The following is a 17571-nucleotide window of genomic DNA, read 5'->3' on the forward strand; positions in this document are numbered from 1 at the left end:
TAGAAAACATAGTTCAAAGAAGTACTCCAAACATTTTGATTTTATCCTAGGAACACAAAATCAACACCCAAGCACAGCTTAGAGAGGTACTTAAACATCTCAATAGCTTGCAGATATGCTACAGATATGTAGTGCAGATTCCCTACCTCTGCAAAGCTTCCTTTATTCCTGGGTTCCACAAACATTGGCTTCACTTCTTCTATTCTTTTAGCAAAATCATGCTCCTGTTGAACAGATAATGAGCATATCAGAAATGCTCACACGAAAGCAAACTTCTACAGAAATTCTGGTTAGAAAGGATATGCTCAAGCTTCCACCACCATCTGCTCCTCCCCATGCAAAACACATGGAGATGGGGGCAGACACACTTTTAATAAGCATGCTTAAATAGCATAACTGTAAACTGTCTGAAGTGTGCAACCAAACCACCTATGAAGGAAAAACAATTAACATACTCTCCAATATTCCAGGCTTTTATCCATGACAGGATATGATGGGAAAAATACCAACAGTCCATGAGGTACAACTCGCACAAGATTACCTGCAACAAGATAGATAAATGAATCGTTCAGGACACTTTTCTCCTGGCGGGGATTGTAGAGACTGTGCAGGAAAAAATAAGCTAACAGTGTTGCTTAGCTCCAAAATCTCTCCTGCTTTCTTGACACGAAGGTTGGTGCCTCAGGATTTTGCTTTAAATCCTTTCAATAATCTCGTTGTCAAGCAAGAAACTCTAGACTTTGGTGTTGCTAATAGCACGTTTTACCCCATAAATGCTACACTTCTGAAAACCACTTCTAGCATTACAGGTTTTCTAAATGTCATGTTAACTGAATAAAGCTTATTATGAGTATGCCAAAGACTAGGAAAGGAAGAGACAACACCATCTGCTGTATTTTCCCATGTGACAGTAGGATCTATTTTCAGATCTGCTTTTCTTTTCCCTTGTTGTTTTCTCCATTCTCTATCCTTTGCAATTTAAACATTCAGAATAGATGAAGTACCTCAAGCCTGACTTTGAAACTTTACCTGTCACAGTATATACACCACACTGAGAAATCATTCAACTTATTTTGTGAAAGCATTTTTCTAAGTTCACCATTGAGGCCATGTGGAACAACTCAGAACTCTCTCCAACTTTTTTTTCTCTTCCTTGAAACTTTCAAAGATTTAAGATTCCTTTCATACCACAGTCAGTCTGCACAGACACTTCTGTTTTATTCTGTTCTCACGCATTAAGTTTCAGAATTCTATTATATTTGTAAAACACGATCAAAAGAAATGCTGAATTAAGATCAGCTTGACAAACTGCATTCACATACATCACATGAAATCCTATCAGCTTCTTGTGATCCTTAATTGCTCTGCGAAGTGATGCTTGGCAGTATAATCTCTGTGCATCTATTTTCTACTCTGCACTGCTTTCTCACCACACTGAAGGATATTTGTGAGCCAGAGATAAAGAGCTGACAATAAAAGTGAACTCCTAACATGGAAATATTAACCAAACTGATTTTCATACATCACTACAGAAGCCAGCTGCTTGAGCTAACAGGAGCATATGAAAAAACAGACAGTACTTAGATACACAATGCAATCTTTTACCTTTCTCTGTCTTATCATTTGTTTCCTTTTAACATTTCAGAAACCTTCCAAGTGATTTCTAAAAATGCTGTGCAGCAACCTGTTTTTGAAATCCATACCCTTCACTTACCAATGGTTTTCCCCAGAGAAGATAAATAGTCTTCTGAAAATCTACAAAGAAAAAGAAGAAAAAACAAACAGGTAACATTCACTCTGCTTTCTTCTGTACACTTTTCATGCATATTGGCCTCCCCTGATATTGATCTGAAATAGCAGATTAGTATGCTCCCAAACACCCACACCAAGCAATACTGTGACAAAGTGATACTATTACTATCAAATCTTATCGCTGGCAGTCATATGAGTTTATGATTAATACTAACATATTAGAAACACAAGTTCTGCAAGAAAAGTCCATAGATTAGTCTGTGAAGCCTGACTAACGTTACAACAATTTAAAATAATTACAGATAAATTAGGTGTGGTGAGGCTGCAGGGGCAAAAGGGATAAACTTGGTTGCTATGGTTATTGTTTACTGCAGGTATAAGCACAGTGAATCACTTAATTTGATTGAAAAAGCACTGTTCCACAATGAGCAGCATTTATCTGTTTCTTCCAGCCCTGACTGACACATCACCTGTTCTCTCATGCCCTTATGATTTTTTCTTTTCAGTTCCATGCAGTTTCTCATACTTTATTTTTCCAGGAAGCTCAAATGCACAAAGAAAAAAATCCAAATTTATGAGAGCTATGAATATCAGTATCACCAAACAGCTGCTGTCAAAACATAACACTGCATTCCCTCTCTTCAAAATGGCGTTTTAGGCCAGAGGCAGGGAAATCCCCAACCTTTCCTCCTTGAAAGACATTATCTTCAACAAAATACACTGAAACTAAGCTTCCAAAAAACAAGGAACAGCATCTGAGGGCTTTCCAGGCTTATCTTCTCTGTCAAAATCGTTTAGAATTGTTGAGCCCCTTTCCAGTTCCATGGAACATCTGGCATGCATCTCATTCATGAAGTAAAACCTCTTTGAGACCTATTCTTGGATCATTCTGTATTGCTGAACAAGAGTAAGCTGGGCCAGCAAGCAGGCAAAATTCTATGATTCTAGAGGTACAGATATAATGCTGAAAGAGCCAACATAAACAATGAGGAAGAAAATTATATGGAAGAACATGTATACATACACAAGGATATCTTCATTTCAAAGTACCACAGAAGGACTGGAATCTAAAACAACAGTGGCACAAAGGCACTGGCACTCTTTAGTACCTTCAGAGAATCGGTAAGCACAGAAACATTTGTAAGGTGCAGCAAAGCATGAAAATACCTCTTAAAATAATATGCTGAGATCTCAATGAGAATGACCTATTAGGGAATAGAAGTCAATATATAATGAACTTATGTGTTTTAGCACTCCTTGCTGGCACTAATTTTATCTCTTTTACAGAAAAAGCAGAAAGAACAGAAAGACAGACAAAAAAAAAAAAGAGACCAGAGAAAAGAAAGATAACAAAAGATTTGGATATGTTTTCCTTAAGAAGGCAATGCAGAGGTGAAAGGCAGGCCAATTGTAACAACAATTTTTAAGCATAAAAATATTTGTTACAAAGGCCAGGCATGTTTCAAGTTAATTGAGCTTCCAGTAAACTGAGGATGAGGGTCTATGGCAGCACAGACAGACTGCTCTGCAACATGAAGGGAGGTGGGACCTGAGGATGATCTGAAGGAGGGGACCTGCCACATCAGAGTAAGCAAGTAGGAAAGACTCAGAGACAGCAGTCAGGTTCAACCATGAGTCCAGACTGTCAGATAAAGTCATGGAGAGGGATCAGTCAGCAAGTCAGGGGCAGATCAATAGGGCCAGGTGTGGTTGTAACAGAGCTGGAGACACTGCTACAGCAAGTGCAACTCCTGAGCTCGCTTCTCAGATGAAAAGGCTTCACTTCTGATCTGTGGGGGATTTCCCACGTGAGGCCAGTCAGGGGCATTAAAAACTGGTACTTAGTCCTTAATCAGTTACTTAGAGACTGCACTCAGTGCCCTGATACTCACTCCCTTCCAGCCCTCTACTTTTAAACTTCCTACAGTAGTGCCTAAAAGGGTATTGTTATCCATTTTTATCCATCCAGCGTTTATCCATGAAAAGAACTGCAGAGACCACTGATTTCTTCAGAACCCAAGACGTGAGAACTGAAGGTTTCAAAGCAGAATTCCATACAGAAGTTCATTACCTTCTCTCATAAGTAGAATTGAGCACAGTTCCATCAGGTCCTTTGGGAATGATTCCAACCCAGAGCTGGCGTTTATCAATAACATGAGGATTCTCCAAGAGAACAGGAAAAGGGCTGAAGAAACACAGAAGCAAGACTGAAGTCATAAGCCCTCTCTGATTCTCTACTAGCTACCAGTCCAGAACACTCAATTAGATCTGAGATAAAATTAAAAAAAAAAAAAAATCATTGAATTTTCAGTAATGTCACTGTTCACACACCCAGAGACTTACATCTGCATTTCCATTGTAAACGATGAGAGAGGGGAGAGAGTCCCACTAGTAAGGATAATTGTCCTGACTCCCTGTCGAACAAGTTCATGCATGCTATATCCAGGGCTGAAACACCAATAGCTTAAGGTCTTTCCTGCACCAAATAAAGAGAAAACAATAAGGCATGCTGTACAGTGGAAAAATAGGATATGACTACCACAGAGCAGCAGCTGAACTTCTGAAACTAAAGAATCTTGGCATATGAAACTAAAATCCCAGGTATACGTGCTTTGCTTTTGTCCTTCCCAATTCATTATGGCTATTCAAAACTATTTAAGATGTCATTGCTCAGTCATACCTTTAAGTACATTCTACTACCATAGAACCACAGAGTGGATTAGGTCATCTCATCAGCTATCTCGGGCTACGTCACTTATCCTCACCAATCACAGTTTATAGATAATTACACTCAAGTAAATTATTTCTGCAAAACCCCTTGAAAACAGCTATTCTTAAGAGGTTTGCAGTATTTCCATAAAACATGCTACACAACTACAGAGAAACTGGAGATCTGATCAGTCACCTCTGGCCTCTGCCAGGTTTACATATAGTACAAGTCTCAAGATATTGCTAGACTGTTGCACAGGTACTTGCAAATAGTTTTTATTTTAGAAGCAGATACATCCATATGTTTGCTGCATCACAGAAGAATGTTGTGACTGCTTTGTATTATTTCTATTTACAAATCCTCCAAATTGTGCAATAAATCTAGTGCTTTTGCTAGCCTTTCCCTGCACACTTAGCAAAATCCACTTAAATTATTCCTGTAACTTGATACTCTGATTGAGCAATGTCCCAGGAAGACAATGGATGCAGAGCAACAAAGCACGTTCTGCTCAGAACAGCAGAGGGAATACATATTTTGTGGAAACATTTATGAGGACATTATGTGAAAGAAAAAAAAAACAACTAAAATTGAGGGAAAGCAATCATTGAAAAACATTGCTTTAGCCCTTAACAAAATGACTTCTGTAAAACAAATACTGATATTCCTGAGAGCATTTAGATGAATAATTAAGTAGACCTTTACGAGGCAAGGTATTTACAAAGATCCTTGGAAAACATTCTATTAAGAAGTCTTAGATAGAGGACATCCACTTCTCTTTAATAAGAAAGGAGCTGACTTGTTTTCAGCCCAGCTTTTGCACGAACCCAAGTGTGAGCTCTGTACCTTGTTTTTTTGCAGCTGATGAATCCCAGAGATCTGTCCTTTCCTTCTTCTTCTTCTGATTACTGTTATCCAGATGAATGTGTACCTGAAGGAAAATAAGAGCAATGCTCCTAGAGACTGCTGCAGAAATGAATTTGCACTTCACCCCAACCACCCCCAAAAGCTAGTTCATGAAAGGAGCACAATTAATGTCATTTTATAGTCATACTAAGGTTGTATAACTCCCTATCTGCCTTTCATGTTTTGTTTCCAGTTCATTTAACAAGGAGCAAAGAAGCATATAGTAATTTAACCATCCATTCTCAATCAGTTTATGGAAGCAGCATTTCATTGGTGGCCCTGAAATTTCACTTAAGCCTCACGAAGAACTCCTTCACAAACAGAACTACAAAATCCGAGTAATACAGAAGATGAGTTTGCCAGGAGAACACAATACTTCTTGTAGAACTGCAACACTTTCAATAATTCACATTTTCTGTACTTTCCTTATTATGTTTTAGATTTAAGAAAAGAACTTCCTCAATAAATTACTGCATAGGTCCCCTTTTTTCTGTGGGACCTAATTTAACTACTCTTCTTTTTCTGGAGGAACTTACATAATCCTGCAGTAATCAACACCACAATTTGCTATACCATCCTTCTCAGTCTTGAATACATAAGCACAGACATTAAATGCTATCTAGGAAATATGCAGAGCAGAAAGCATTTCATACCTTATAATATCTGGATATCGACTGAGGTGGCAAAAAACTTGTTGTGTCTTCTGGAAGATCGATGTTGAACACGGTCTAAAAGAAACAACATAATGACATGGAAAGGTTAAACAACAGTTATCAACAAAATTAACATACCTTGGCACTGAGAAGTGGTTCCAGAAAAATCACTGTAGAGATAACCTGAAATCTATCTCCTTGCTCCTTTTATTCAATAAGGTAATTTTGAACAAGCACGTTTTTACAGGCAATTCTTGCTAATGGTCCTCCTCATTGCTCTGAGCAATACAAGCCAGAATCTAAACATATTCAAATTATACCAACGATAGTATCACTATTCACACTGTACCTGACTCCTGGTTGCTCAAGAACACAAGCACATGGCATGGTCACGAGATCACAGAGAGCCACAACTGCGTGTGCAAGAACTTTTGGAATTCCCTTTGCTGAAAATTCCAGCTGTGGTATCCTACCCTAATAACACACTGCCTGGAGAAAATAATCAAGTTGTAATTGCATTTGTTCGTCCACATTTTACATGAAAAGCTTCTAAACACCCCACACAAACGTAGAACAGAGTTGTGCTTCCTTCTCTTTCCTGTACTTGATGTCTTATGACTTACAAGGGATGCAGTTTCAAACACACAGCTTTCCATGAAACCAGCTGTGGTTCTCAAATATTTATAAATCCCGCTAATTTTTCTAAACAAAATTTCTTCAGACATTTAAAATGAATTCTCGAGCTCACAGGAATATCAGCTAGTTAACAAGAAAGATGTTCTCCAGTAGTAAGGAGAAAACAGAAGTACAATTCCTGGAAAAACATTTCTGAAAAGGAGTCAGGGACAGGGCATGCAAACAGGATTCTAGTAAGTATTCTTCTAAAAAAAGTGATTAGTAATTAAAGAAAAAAAAAACTGTCAATAAATTAACTGTTGAAGGCAAAGCTCTGTAAGAAGGAATTGCTGTATTTTACCATGGAAGACATTGGCTGTAAGCTTGAGACTGAACACTGCCACCCATTGCCAGTCTCCATACTTGTGGGTTTTCTTATAACTCAGCCACCGATGCAATTTTTCATAAAGAAAAACCAACCAATAGCAACAACCACCAAAACAGAACAGCACCAACCCCTGACACATAAAAGCAAGACAGAAAAGCAACCAGCAACATACATTAAAACTAATCTACCTATTAAAGACCGATGGAGAATGATCCTTATGATCCAGAAGAGACACAAATAATTGTCTTAGTTCACTGCTGGGAAAAGATATAATTCAACCTAGTGATCCCTAGTGACTCAGACAGATACAGGCTTCAAAAATCACCAAATTCTGAGAATACAGCTGTGCTCCATACAGGGAATATATATCCCAAATGGCAACAGATTTCCAGATGTGTAATGATACAGCTAAGATGCTTTGCCATGTACTATTTGTTTGAACATTAAGCTCTCCAAATGTTATTACTCCATATTTGAGCATCATCCAAGCACACCAGAACTGGGGTCAGCTTCAATTGAACTTCAGGCCCACTGTACCCTCTTACTCTAGGGGCCCAGGTTCTCATAATCAATGTTTTGGAAATGCATAGCAGTGAGAATACTGTCAGCAACACATGGATGCCCACACACTTCCAGTATTACATTCAGTTCCTATGGCACAAAAAGGATTTTTATTTTACAGATCTCCTGACTTAATCATTAAATGGGAAAAGAAAAAGAAAAAAAGCAGTCAAAGTAATTTTGCTTTTTTTAATTTTTTTAATTTTAAACTTAGCCTGTCTTTTTTTTTTTTTGAGGACTCACATCCCCACACACTGATGCTCAAATGTGCACAGCCCAATAACCCAGCACCACCTGGTGGAGGCTAAACCCAGACAAAATTCAATCTAGCTCACCAAACAGGACATCAAACTACAAAATAACAAGCAGGGTAAAAATCAAAGAAGGCTGTCTCATTAGGCAGCAGCTTTCTCCTCTAAACCCGTGCATTGATGGAAATACACAAGTATACATGCAATTAAAAGAAAAAAAAAATTGCTCCCTCCAGTGACACTGAATGCTTTTTAAACCAACTCTTCTGTATTTCAGGCACCTGTAGCAGCTGCATTCATTATTTACCTGGATAATATCTGAGAGTTTATGCAATCCTGAGGTATTGATAAATATCCCAGTGCCTACAAAGAAGAACATCACAATTACTTTTACAATACAAACATGTGTGTTGCTGTGCATGCACACCTGAACAGAACAACACCCTGCAAGCATAACTTGGAAATGTTATCTGAAACAAAATGAGTTATTTCAAGTTTTCATCATTATTCAAGATGAAAGGAGAAATATAAGACTGGCATTCCAAGGTAAGTTTCATGTTTCTGATGCATTAAGAAGCTGTAACAGTTATGTCAACTTCTTCAGGCTCTTCTACAATAAGAAGGGAAGGAGGTAGTTAAGGCAGAAGATAAGCATGCTTAAGCCATATGGTTACATTTTCAAGAGCTCAGACAACTAACATTAGTCCTATGAAAGAAGGAAACTGTTTGTGTATCCTGTTATTCAGAGACAAAAGCAACCTTTGCTACAGCTGTAAGAGCCCCTTACAGTCATCCCATGCTTAACGCAGTGATTATAGAGGAGCAAATAGAACAACATATGAAATACACTGAGAATTTGACCATGGAAATGGCAAAGATACACATTTATTAAGCCAGAGAAGGATACTAGGGGGAAAAAGGGAAGGACAGATTTGCCCATAAAGGATGCATTTGCAGAAATTATCATCTACATTCCATGCTCCACGGAGAGAGCTTGCTCTTTTCACACTGAAAAGCCAGCTAATGAGAATGAGCTGTTAAGCAGACATGACAAATTATTTCCTTAGTACATGTCAAAGTTGGACCTGCTTCCTTGCAGAAGAGCCAATTAAGAACAAGATGCTGATGGACACTATAACAGAACCTAGTTAAACCTAGAAAAGATCATCAAGCAACTCCCAACATTACTATCTCATTAATCCACGAGCCAGGAACAGTTCAACACACAAAAAGCACCATCAGTAAAAACGTCAGCAAGCTCTCCTCACACATTCCTTCTGGTTTTGTAGAAGAATAGTGTTATGTGCAAGAATCCTCTAGGTGTGCTGTATAATCAATGGATATACAGATGGTATACATAGAAATATATATCCAGGAGCTTGGCAAATATAATTTATATTGGAGTAATGAGAGAAAGTCACTCACCCTGTCCTGAGCTCGTGAGATGAACTCCAATGGAGCTGATCTCCAGAAGAGATCCTTCCCCACTGGCAGCCAGCTCTTAAATGGCTCCAGGAGAAGTGCAGCCAGGCTCCACCCCTTCCTGCAGCACAGGTGATTTGCCTTCACCTGTGCTCCCGTGGCTGAATCATTGCTCGCCTCAGGTGATCAATCAGAGGTTCAGGCAGCGGTTCAGCAGCCCCATACAGTGTGCACATGTGCAAACACACAGCAGTAAATGCTCAGGTTTTGACACAACATTGGTTCTTAAAATAAATTCTAGTTCATGAGTGGATGTTTCCCTACAGAGGACCTAGCAACAAACTGTTTCTCAGGGTCAGATTTTTTGATTTTAAATTCAAAGATGCCTTTCTCCACTTTCCCCCAAACACTGCAAGCTTCCAATTACTTACATTAGAGAAAAAAGTCCAAATTTACAGACTTACGGCCTGAAAGAAACTGTAAAATCTGCTCTAGTGACTCCAGGAGTGAGGCTTTGGTTTGAAATGTTATTTGGGCCTTTGCAAACAGTTCAAAGATGTAGCTGCAATTCAGAAATAAAAAAAAAAAAAGCACAAGTGGGTAAACACTGTAAATAATCACATGGACACAACAACTGCTACTACTCTTTTACAGCAACAATTTCACCATCTAGTTGCAAAACATTCTCAACTCAGTAAGAAAGAATAAAAGATGGGAAGGTAAATAAGTATTTCCCATCAAAAATAAGGATTGCTACATAAGGTGATTTAAGAAAAGCTGCAACACTGAATAAGCACTATTCCCAGGAACCAGAATATTACTACTAACCCTAACAGCCAGAGAAATCCTTTGCACAGTGACATATTTTTTGTTCTACTGCAGGTTTGTTATGTGAGCACACAGAAGGACATTCATAAGCAGAAAGCTCACACTAAACTCAATTTAATCTGGGTTTAGAACTTATTCTTCTAACACAAATGCATTAACGAGAAGAAATTTACCTTCCATCTTTGGTGACTCCACTGTCATTTGGTGGCAGCTCCACTGCATCAATTGCACTTTCTAGCTGAAGAAGAATTTCTTTATGGGAACCAAAAGGAAAAATAGTTATAGATCATAGAAACTCACTTCAGGAACTCATCTGAATCCCTTTTTCAAATGCAATTTACTGCAAAAGCTGCCAGAAAGGACAGCAATTTAGCTGTTTTCTTGATCCTGTAAACAAGCTAAAGTGATTAAAGCCAATTTCCTAGGCATCATCTCTAAATATTTGTATTAAACTTTAACAAATTCCATGACCTCAACCTATGACCTCTTAGATTAAATCTGTGGTACTCACAAAATACAGTTGCTAACTAAATATTAAATATCTAAATATCTATAGATGGAGAAAGTTCATGGAAATGCTTTGCAAACAGATGTCTCAAGCCCTTGATACAATCACTACACAGCATCACCTTCTTACAGCAGAATGATGCAACCAATACATTGGCAACATTACAAAGTGAAGGAACTTCTGGCAAAGAGACAAGGGATGCATTTATCTGCCAAGTCTCACCTTCCAGGGAAGTAACTGCAACTAAACATTCCACAAAACTCTCTGAAAAACAGAGATTTCTATGAATGACTCAGTTGTTAACAGTAGATGAATCTGATGATCTAGATGCTGACCAATTAACCTTTTGAAATAGTTACAGTAACAATTTTTAACAACAAAACAGAAGAAAAATAAAAAGAACCTTACTCTTTATCTTTGCTATATCTTCAAGTTCCATGTTCAGCCCTGTTGAAGAAAAGAAAGATTTTAAGGAGTGTTTCACATCTGTTTCATTTCATACCTAGTTTCTTCAAGCCTTCTCAGAAATTATCAGTGTGGAAGTTAGCACTATGTACATAAGAAAAACATTTTCTGTATTCCATTCACTGTCCTTTTTCATGACTGTAACAATCAGAAAGCTCAATGGAATGGTGATATAGGAAGCACAATGACAAAAGGACTAGGGCGTAGAAAAGGAGCTACAAAGAAAAAGTGCTCACCTGTCTCTGAAGATCTAGGCTCACAAGGAAAACTCCACAAAAGGAGGGATCTCCAGCCAGAGAGTAGCTGTCAACCCTTAAGTGAGGTCTAAGAAAGGTGCAGCCCGGCTCCATCCCTGCCTGTCTCACAGCTGAACTGCCTTCACCTGTGCTCTCATGACTGACCAGGTCCTTTCCCCAGGTGCTCAATCAGTGCTTTAGGCCGTGACTCAACAGTTACCACACACATGGCATTTTACATCACATTGGTTTGGCCAAAGACTTTGTGTTTGCCTGGCATAATTAATAACCAATCACCCAGAAAGATTTAGTTTCTAGTTATATTTCCCAGTAAAACAGCAGTTTGTGGCTGCCAACACACCTGAACTGATGCTCTCCATATTGAATTCAGCATTTACTTCATTCTGTTGAACTACTTTGGCTTGTTCTTCCAGTACTACATTTATAACATCAATTGCTGAAGCCAAATCGTAGGCTGTCAGGTCAAAAGAAGATGACTCTTCACACAATCTTTCCTAAAATACCAAGGAATGGAAGCATTATTTAGACTGTACAAGGTGATATTTGGTCAGATGGTTTCACAGATGATAATGTGTAGGTGAGCAGACTTGACTTCCTTTCTGTTCTCCAAGCTCAGGATGGAGGACGTTTTCAAATATCTTAAGATTTTGACTTACACTGGGCATCTTTTTTTCTGGAACACAGAAAATGTTTCCTAAACACTACTCTCTTTTTTTTTTTCTTCCATTATAAAAAGTTATCATATCCATCAAGCAGCAAATCAGAGTCATCAAAATCTCTTTAGGTTTTAACAGACATTACATCAGTGATCATACAACCATGATAAATGACATTAACAGAGGACACAGTTGAGTGCAGACTTTACAGATTACTTGTTATACAATACTGGTCTGTATTTCGTTTTGGATGATGTCTGAGAAAAGGCAACAGAACAGAAACAAACCTACCACATTGTGAGCTTCATCAAATATTATCACAGTCCCCTTCAGCTCTATGTTGTGAGCTTGTCGGCTCTAGAGATGAGAAAGAGAATGAGGAACACTTATGGAGATTACAACTGAGACCGTATTAAAGAAGAAAACATTTCTACCATACTAGGATTTACAGGTTTATCAGAATTAAACTCACTCATCATTTTTGCCAATAGGGATCTGGGAGGAGTGAGGTGTAAACCAGGGAGATTTAGCTTGTGGATTATTTCTGTGTTGTTTGCTTTTTGGTTTTATTTTTGCAAATTTATTCTTGTGACATCTGTGCTGCGAGTTGATGCTCTGAGGACATCCTCAGCAACAAAATATCATCTAACTTCACAATGCTTCCTTGCTTAAGGTGGTCAGAGGTTTTTGATCTTTTTGCCTCTCGCAGTAAAGGAACTTAATCCAGCTTCACCTACAATTCATGAGTAACAACTGGTTGCAAGATGTTAGCAGATCTGTTTCCTCAGGAAAGTTCTCAAAGGTTTTGTTTTTTATCTGTGAAACATTGACAACTTATTGCAGCAGCTCTTTATAAAGCCAGCAGCTATGTACAAGAGCTGTCCACAATCTCTATGGAAAGGTTCACGCTCACTCTACAAGCCATGTTGGTCACTGCAGAAACAAAACTTTCTCAAAACACGTGCAGAGCCACTGCCAAGTATGCCACTGATGGTTTGATTTCAGGAGGTAAATATAATCAAACAACAAAGACATCATATTCTGCAAAGCTAATTTGAGCAAGACCTCAAAGAAAACAACACAGAAAATATTTGTTAACTGGGGGAAAGTAAAACTAAATAGAGAAAGCCACAAAAGGGCATCCCCTGATTCTGCACTTGAAATGAGTTTTGATTATTTTTGAAGCACAGCACACAATACACTTCCTTGCTATGCATCTGTTCTCAACAGCTCATCCACTAAAAGTCAACCTGGAATAAAAATAAGAAGATTGTATTTAAAAACAAAGATATGCTACCTTAGCATCCAATAAATAGTTGTAAGGCATAAAAATGATATCTGCCTGCTGCTTCAGGCTTCGAGAGAGATAATAAGGACAAGCTCTGTTAAAAAAAAAAAGTAGCACAGGTTATAATGTGATAGTTGCAGAAATGTTGAGTGCATTCATCATTCATGTACTATGTTTCATGCTCTCAGTGGTTTCTAGTCAATTTCCTAATGAATTGGAACTGACATGTTTGATTTTCAGGCAAATAGTTCTATCCATGCAACACATATAACAAAGTATAGAAAATATGCCTACCAATGCACGCAGCTCAGCTGAACAAAGAAAAAAGAAATTAAACGAGAAAGAGTGCTATTCTTTCCTGCATTATACTTTTAAACCCGTAGGCAAGAAGTAAATGCTGGGCTAGGCTATTTTATCTCAATAAATCAGTCATATCATTCTCTTAAACCTGAAACAAAACTGCAATGTTTGTCACATCAGATGACATTGGAAGCCTCGACTCAAGCAAGAATCAAAATACTGGTAAGGAGGAGTAAGATCAGAGAAAATCTACCTGTGCTTGCTTCCATTTTTAACCAAATCTTCAATATCCATGATTGAATCCATCAGTCCTTTCTCTGTAGACTTCTCTGTGAACAGTTATAACATTACAACCAGAGGTTGAAGTGAAGGTACCCCACCAGGACTTCTTGTTACCCTGGTCATCACACTCATCCACTTCTTACATTTTGTTCTCGAAAAACATGAATGCAGAGCACAACACACACATATACATGCATACCACATACAAATACACACAGAGACTCTGCCTACTCTTTCAGACTTCTCTACCTGCCTAGCAGACAAATCCCTCACCAACAAATGGGGCTTTATTCCCACAGCCAAGCTTACCTTCCACATTGTTATAAAAATGACAAGCACGAGCCATCACTTTCTTTCGGCACATATAGATCTGCAAAATGAAGTACTTTTTAGCACAGCTTGTCAAGCACTGTGAAGTGAGCTAAGAGATCAAGAGTTATCCATTATCCATAATGCCACCTAATGAATAAACACAGGCCAGGGTTCTTCAGTTTTAAAATCAGGCATCCTTCTGTTCCCCTGAGGTTACATTCTGTGTGTGTGAGTGGCACAGAACACTCACATGTTTGGAGGAAATTTGCTTATATTTTACTACATTTTTCTGAAGAGCAGCCTTTGACATTACTCATAAAAATAACAGGTAAAGCAATCACTGAAGCATTATTTTTAAATGGTTGTTGCCATTGAAAAACACTGAAGTGCAGACCCGAATAAACTGCAAACTATTAATCACCTCTCATGTTCTACACAATCACATCCTCCTTCAAATGGAAGATGCTACCAAAAATGCCAAACCAAATTTTGCACTAAAATAGATATGGCAAGTTCCACAAAGCTCATGAAAAAAATGAGTATCTTTCACTACAGCCTCCAGTGATAAAGCAACGTCAGGCTTTGTCGCTGGAGGTCAGAATTACACATTTTATGTCAAAATAAAAAACAGCCTAGCATGTTCTTGTTACACGTTTTCAAGGCTCTGTTCTCACCTGCATGTGGTTGCTCTCCTGTCGTTTCACTTCAGGATTGATGCAAAGCTGCTCTCTGGAACCCAGAACACATACCTTTGGCCTGTTCAAACAGAATATACAAACCTGGTGTTAAAAATACAGCAAGAAAGAACACAGTTGAACAAACCTATGTGGGGCTTAAGATCTCAAATGTGAGAAGTTCATGAGAAATAGATGAGCATAGAAAACAGGTCAGAATCATAACCAATGAGTTAGTCTGTTTACAACAGCCACAGATACACTTCATAGTACTACATTTCTCCCAGGAACAGTGGGAGGTAATGAGTAGCAGCTTACATCATGCAGTAGAAAATCTGGGTTTTGTTATGACAGATCAGCCAGATAAGCTGGGGCTGCCACCTATTGCAAGCTTCTTGAGAGCTGTCATTCTTACATGAATAAGATTATGACAAGAACTAATGCAAGGAATTTCAGAAGCAAATGTGTGAAATAAAGAGCCTAAACCAGACTGAATTCAGGAAATTCTACAAGTGAAGGAAAAAAAAAGCAATGAAGAACTCCAGGTTGTACACATGCACATTAAGAGAGCTACATTTCAGTGAGTATCAGTTTTTTATAGCTCCATACATTTATACAGACATAAATTCAGACAGCAACTAAACCAGTATTTTCCTCCACCTTTTCTTTAAATAGGAGCACCATCCTAAATCATATTTACCTGTAGACTGTGTTCTTTAATTCGTTAATGACCTGTGTAAGCTGAGAGTGAGTTCTGGATGCATAAATTATTTTAGGAATGTCTGTGTAATACGCTGTCACATAGAGGGGGAAAAAAGAGCAGAAAACCACTATTAGCACAACAAGAAGAACATGGGATATTATTAGTTTCCTTTCCCAGCTGGTGCTATGGCATAAAGACAGCAAGATTTTGTCACACAACTACTCACACACATAAAACGAGCTAAATGCACTTTTAATGCTCTAAAAAAAAATTAAAAATACATAAATAAAAGCAAGTGCTCATGAACATTCCTGCATCACTCCCACTGAGTATAAAAATCAAAGAACTCACCTGGGATGTCACCATCTGTGGCAGCATTGCCCCAGGAAGACATGGGTCTATCAGGGAAGAGTTCGACTCCATTCATACGCTGTGCAATTTTGCGGGCTGAGATGGTATCTTTGAAATGTTCCCTCCAGGCCAGAGTGGAACAGAGCAGGCATAGGGTCTTTCCTGTACCGGTAGGGCTCTCTAGAATGCCGTTTACTTTCTTTATTGAAGAGAAATAAAAGGAATAAGGGAAAAATGAGTAATTTGGAGGTTCAGCTAAAACAACTGCATAGGGCTGTGCTTTCTCATACAATAGAAAAATACGTATCAATATAGAAGTTTTATAAGCTGGGATTGCTTAGTCTGGAGAAGAGGAGGCTCAGAGGAGACCTCATTGCTCTCTACAACTTCCTGAAGGGAGGCTGTGATGAGGAGGGGTTCGGCCTCTTCTCCTAGGCAAACAGGACCTGAGGAAATGGCCACAAGTTGTGCCAGAGGAGGTTTAGGTAAGACATAAAGAAAAACTTTTTCTCTCAGTGGTCAGGCACTGGAACGGCTGCACAGGGAGGTGGTGGAGTCGCCATCCCTGGCAGTGTTCAAGAGGCGTCTGGATGAGGAGCTACGAGATGTGGTTTAGTTTGTGGTAGCAGTGGTGATGGGAGGGCGGTCGGACTAGATGATCTCGTAGGTCGTTTCCAACCTTGTGATTCTAGGAGCCTGTGATTCTAAAAGCATGACCTGTAGGACCGTCTAACCGACTTAGTGAGCTCAGTCTAAAGCCCAGAGTAAGAGGAACCACGACGCACAACATTTCAGCTACAAAGCCTCTGCTCCCAGATAACAGCAACAGGATGAGAGGCGATGGCCTCACGCCGCACCAGGGGAGGCTCAGGCTGGGCATCAGGAGGCATTTCCTCTCGCAAAGAGCGGCGATGCAGCGGCACAGCTGCACGGGGGGCGGGGGTTCAGCACCCCTGGAGCTGTGGGGATGCGGCACCGAGGGACGCGGGCGGCGGGGCTGCGCTCGGTGGTCTCACCGTCTGCAGGCACTCGAGCACTTTGGCCATGTACGTCTCCTGGCACTCGTAGGGCTGGAAAGGGAAATCCACCGTCACGCCCCTCAGCGTGATCCTGGGCATCGCTGCCGATCGACCCCTGCAACGGAGCAGCGCCGTTAGCGGCCGATAAGAACCTGGAGACAGACGTGGAAAGGCCGTTTCAAGGCCGTCCCCCCCTCCCGTCCCGGCACCGCTCGCAGTAACGCTGCCCCCACCTCCCGATCCGCCGTTCGGAATCCCCGCTCCGTATCCCGCGCCCTCCCGCCCCCCTCGCGTTGCGTAACTTCCGGCTCACGCTCTCGCGAGACTTCCGGCGTTGTCCAGGAAACGAGGCCTGTGTAGGCCGCGGCGGGGCTCTGAGTGGGCTGCGTTGCGTCCCGGCTGGACCTGGGGCGAGCGATGGGGCTGGGGGTTCTGTGCCGCCACTTGTGATCTGTTGTGGAGGTCCTAGGAGCCGTGGGCTGGGAGGGGCCGAGCCCTGATGGTGGTTTGGTCCTCAAGGGCAGCAGGGCCTGAGCCTGAGAGAGGCTCCTCTACCCTGCTCAGCCGCTGTGTGGCTCAGGCCCTGGGAGACAGCAGGTTGGTCGCTAAAAGGGGCCAAGAAGCCGCTTTTCTTAGCCTGTCCCCCCTGGGCTGTGTCCCTCCAGTGTGTCAG

At 40.1% G+C, this 17571-nt stretch overlaps 1 protein-coding gene across 1 annotated transcript in view; it reads right to left on the reverse strand.

The window, feature by feature from the left end:
- RTEL1 (regulator of telomere elongation helicase 1) overlaps positions 1-17151 on the reverse strand; it is a 36791-nt gene extending 19640 nt beyond the window's left edge. Inside the window, 21 exon segments of the mRNA XM_019622193.2 lie at positions 147-224; positions 456-541; positions 1715-1755; positions 3824-3937; positions 4096-4228; positions 5306-5390; positions 6019-6093; positions 8141-8196; positions 9720-9817; positions 10257-10335; positions 11000-11038; positions 11654-11807; positions 12261-12326; positions 13267-13351; positions 13811-13886; positions 14149-14209; positions 14826-14907; positions 15526-15619; positions 15880-16078; positions 16896-17050; positions 17132-17151. Coding sequence (XP_019477738.1) covers positions 147-224; positions 456-541; positions 1715-1755; positions 3824-3937; positions 4096-4228; positions 5306-5390; positions 6019-6093; positions 8141-8196; positions 9720-9817; positions 10257-10335; positions 11000-11038; positions 11654-11807; positions 12261-12326; positions 13267-13351; positions 13811-13886; positions 14149-14209; positions 14826-14907; positions 15526-15619; positions 15880-16078; positions 16896-16997 — 1803 coding nt within the window. The 5' untranslated portion in view covers positions 16998-17050; positions 17132-17151.
- Positions 17152-17571: the final 420 nt, after the last annotated feature.

Source organism: Meleagris gallopavo, chromosome 22, assembly GCF_000146605.3.
Source record: "Meleagris gallopavo isolate NT-WF06-2002-E0010 breed Aviagen turkey brand Nicholas breeding stock chromosome 22, Turkey_5.1, whole genome shotgun sequence".
NCBI lineage: Eukaryota > Metazoa > Chordata > Aves > Galliformes > Phasianidae > Meleagris > Meleagris gallopavo.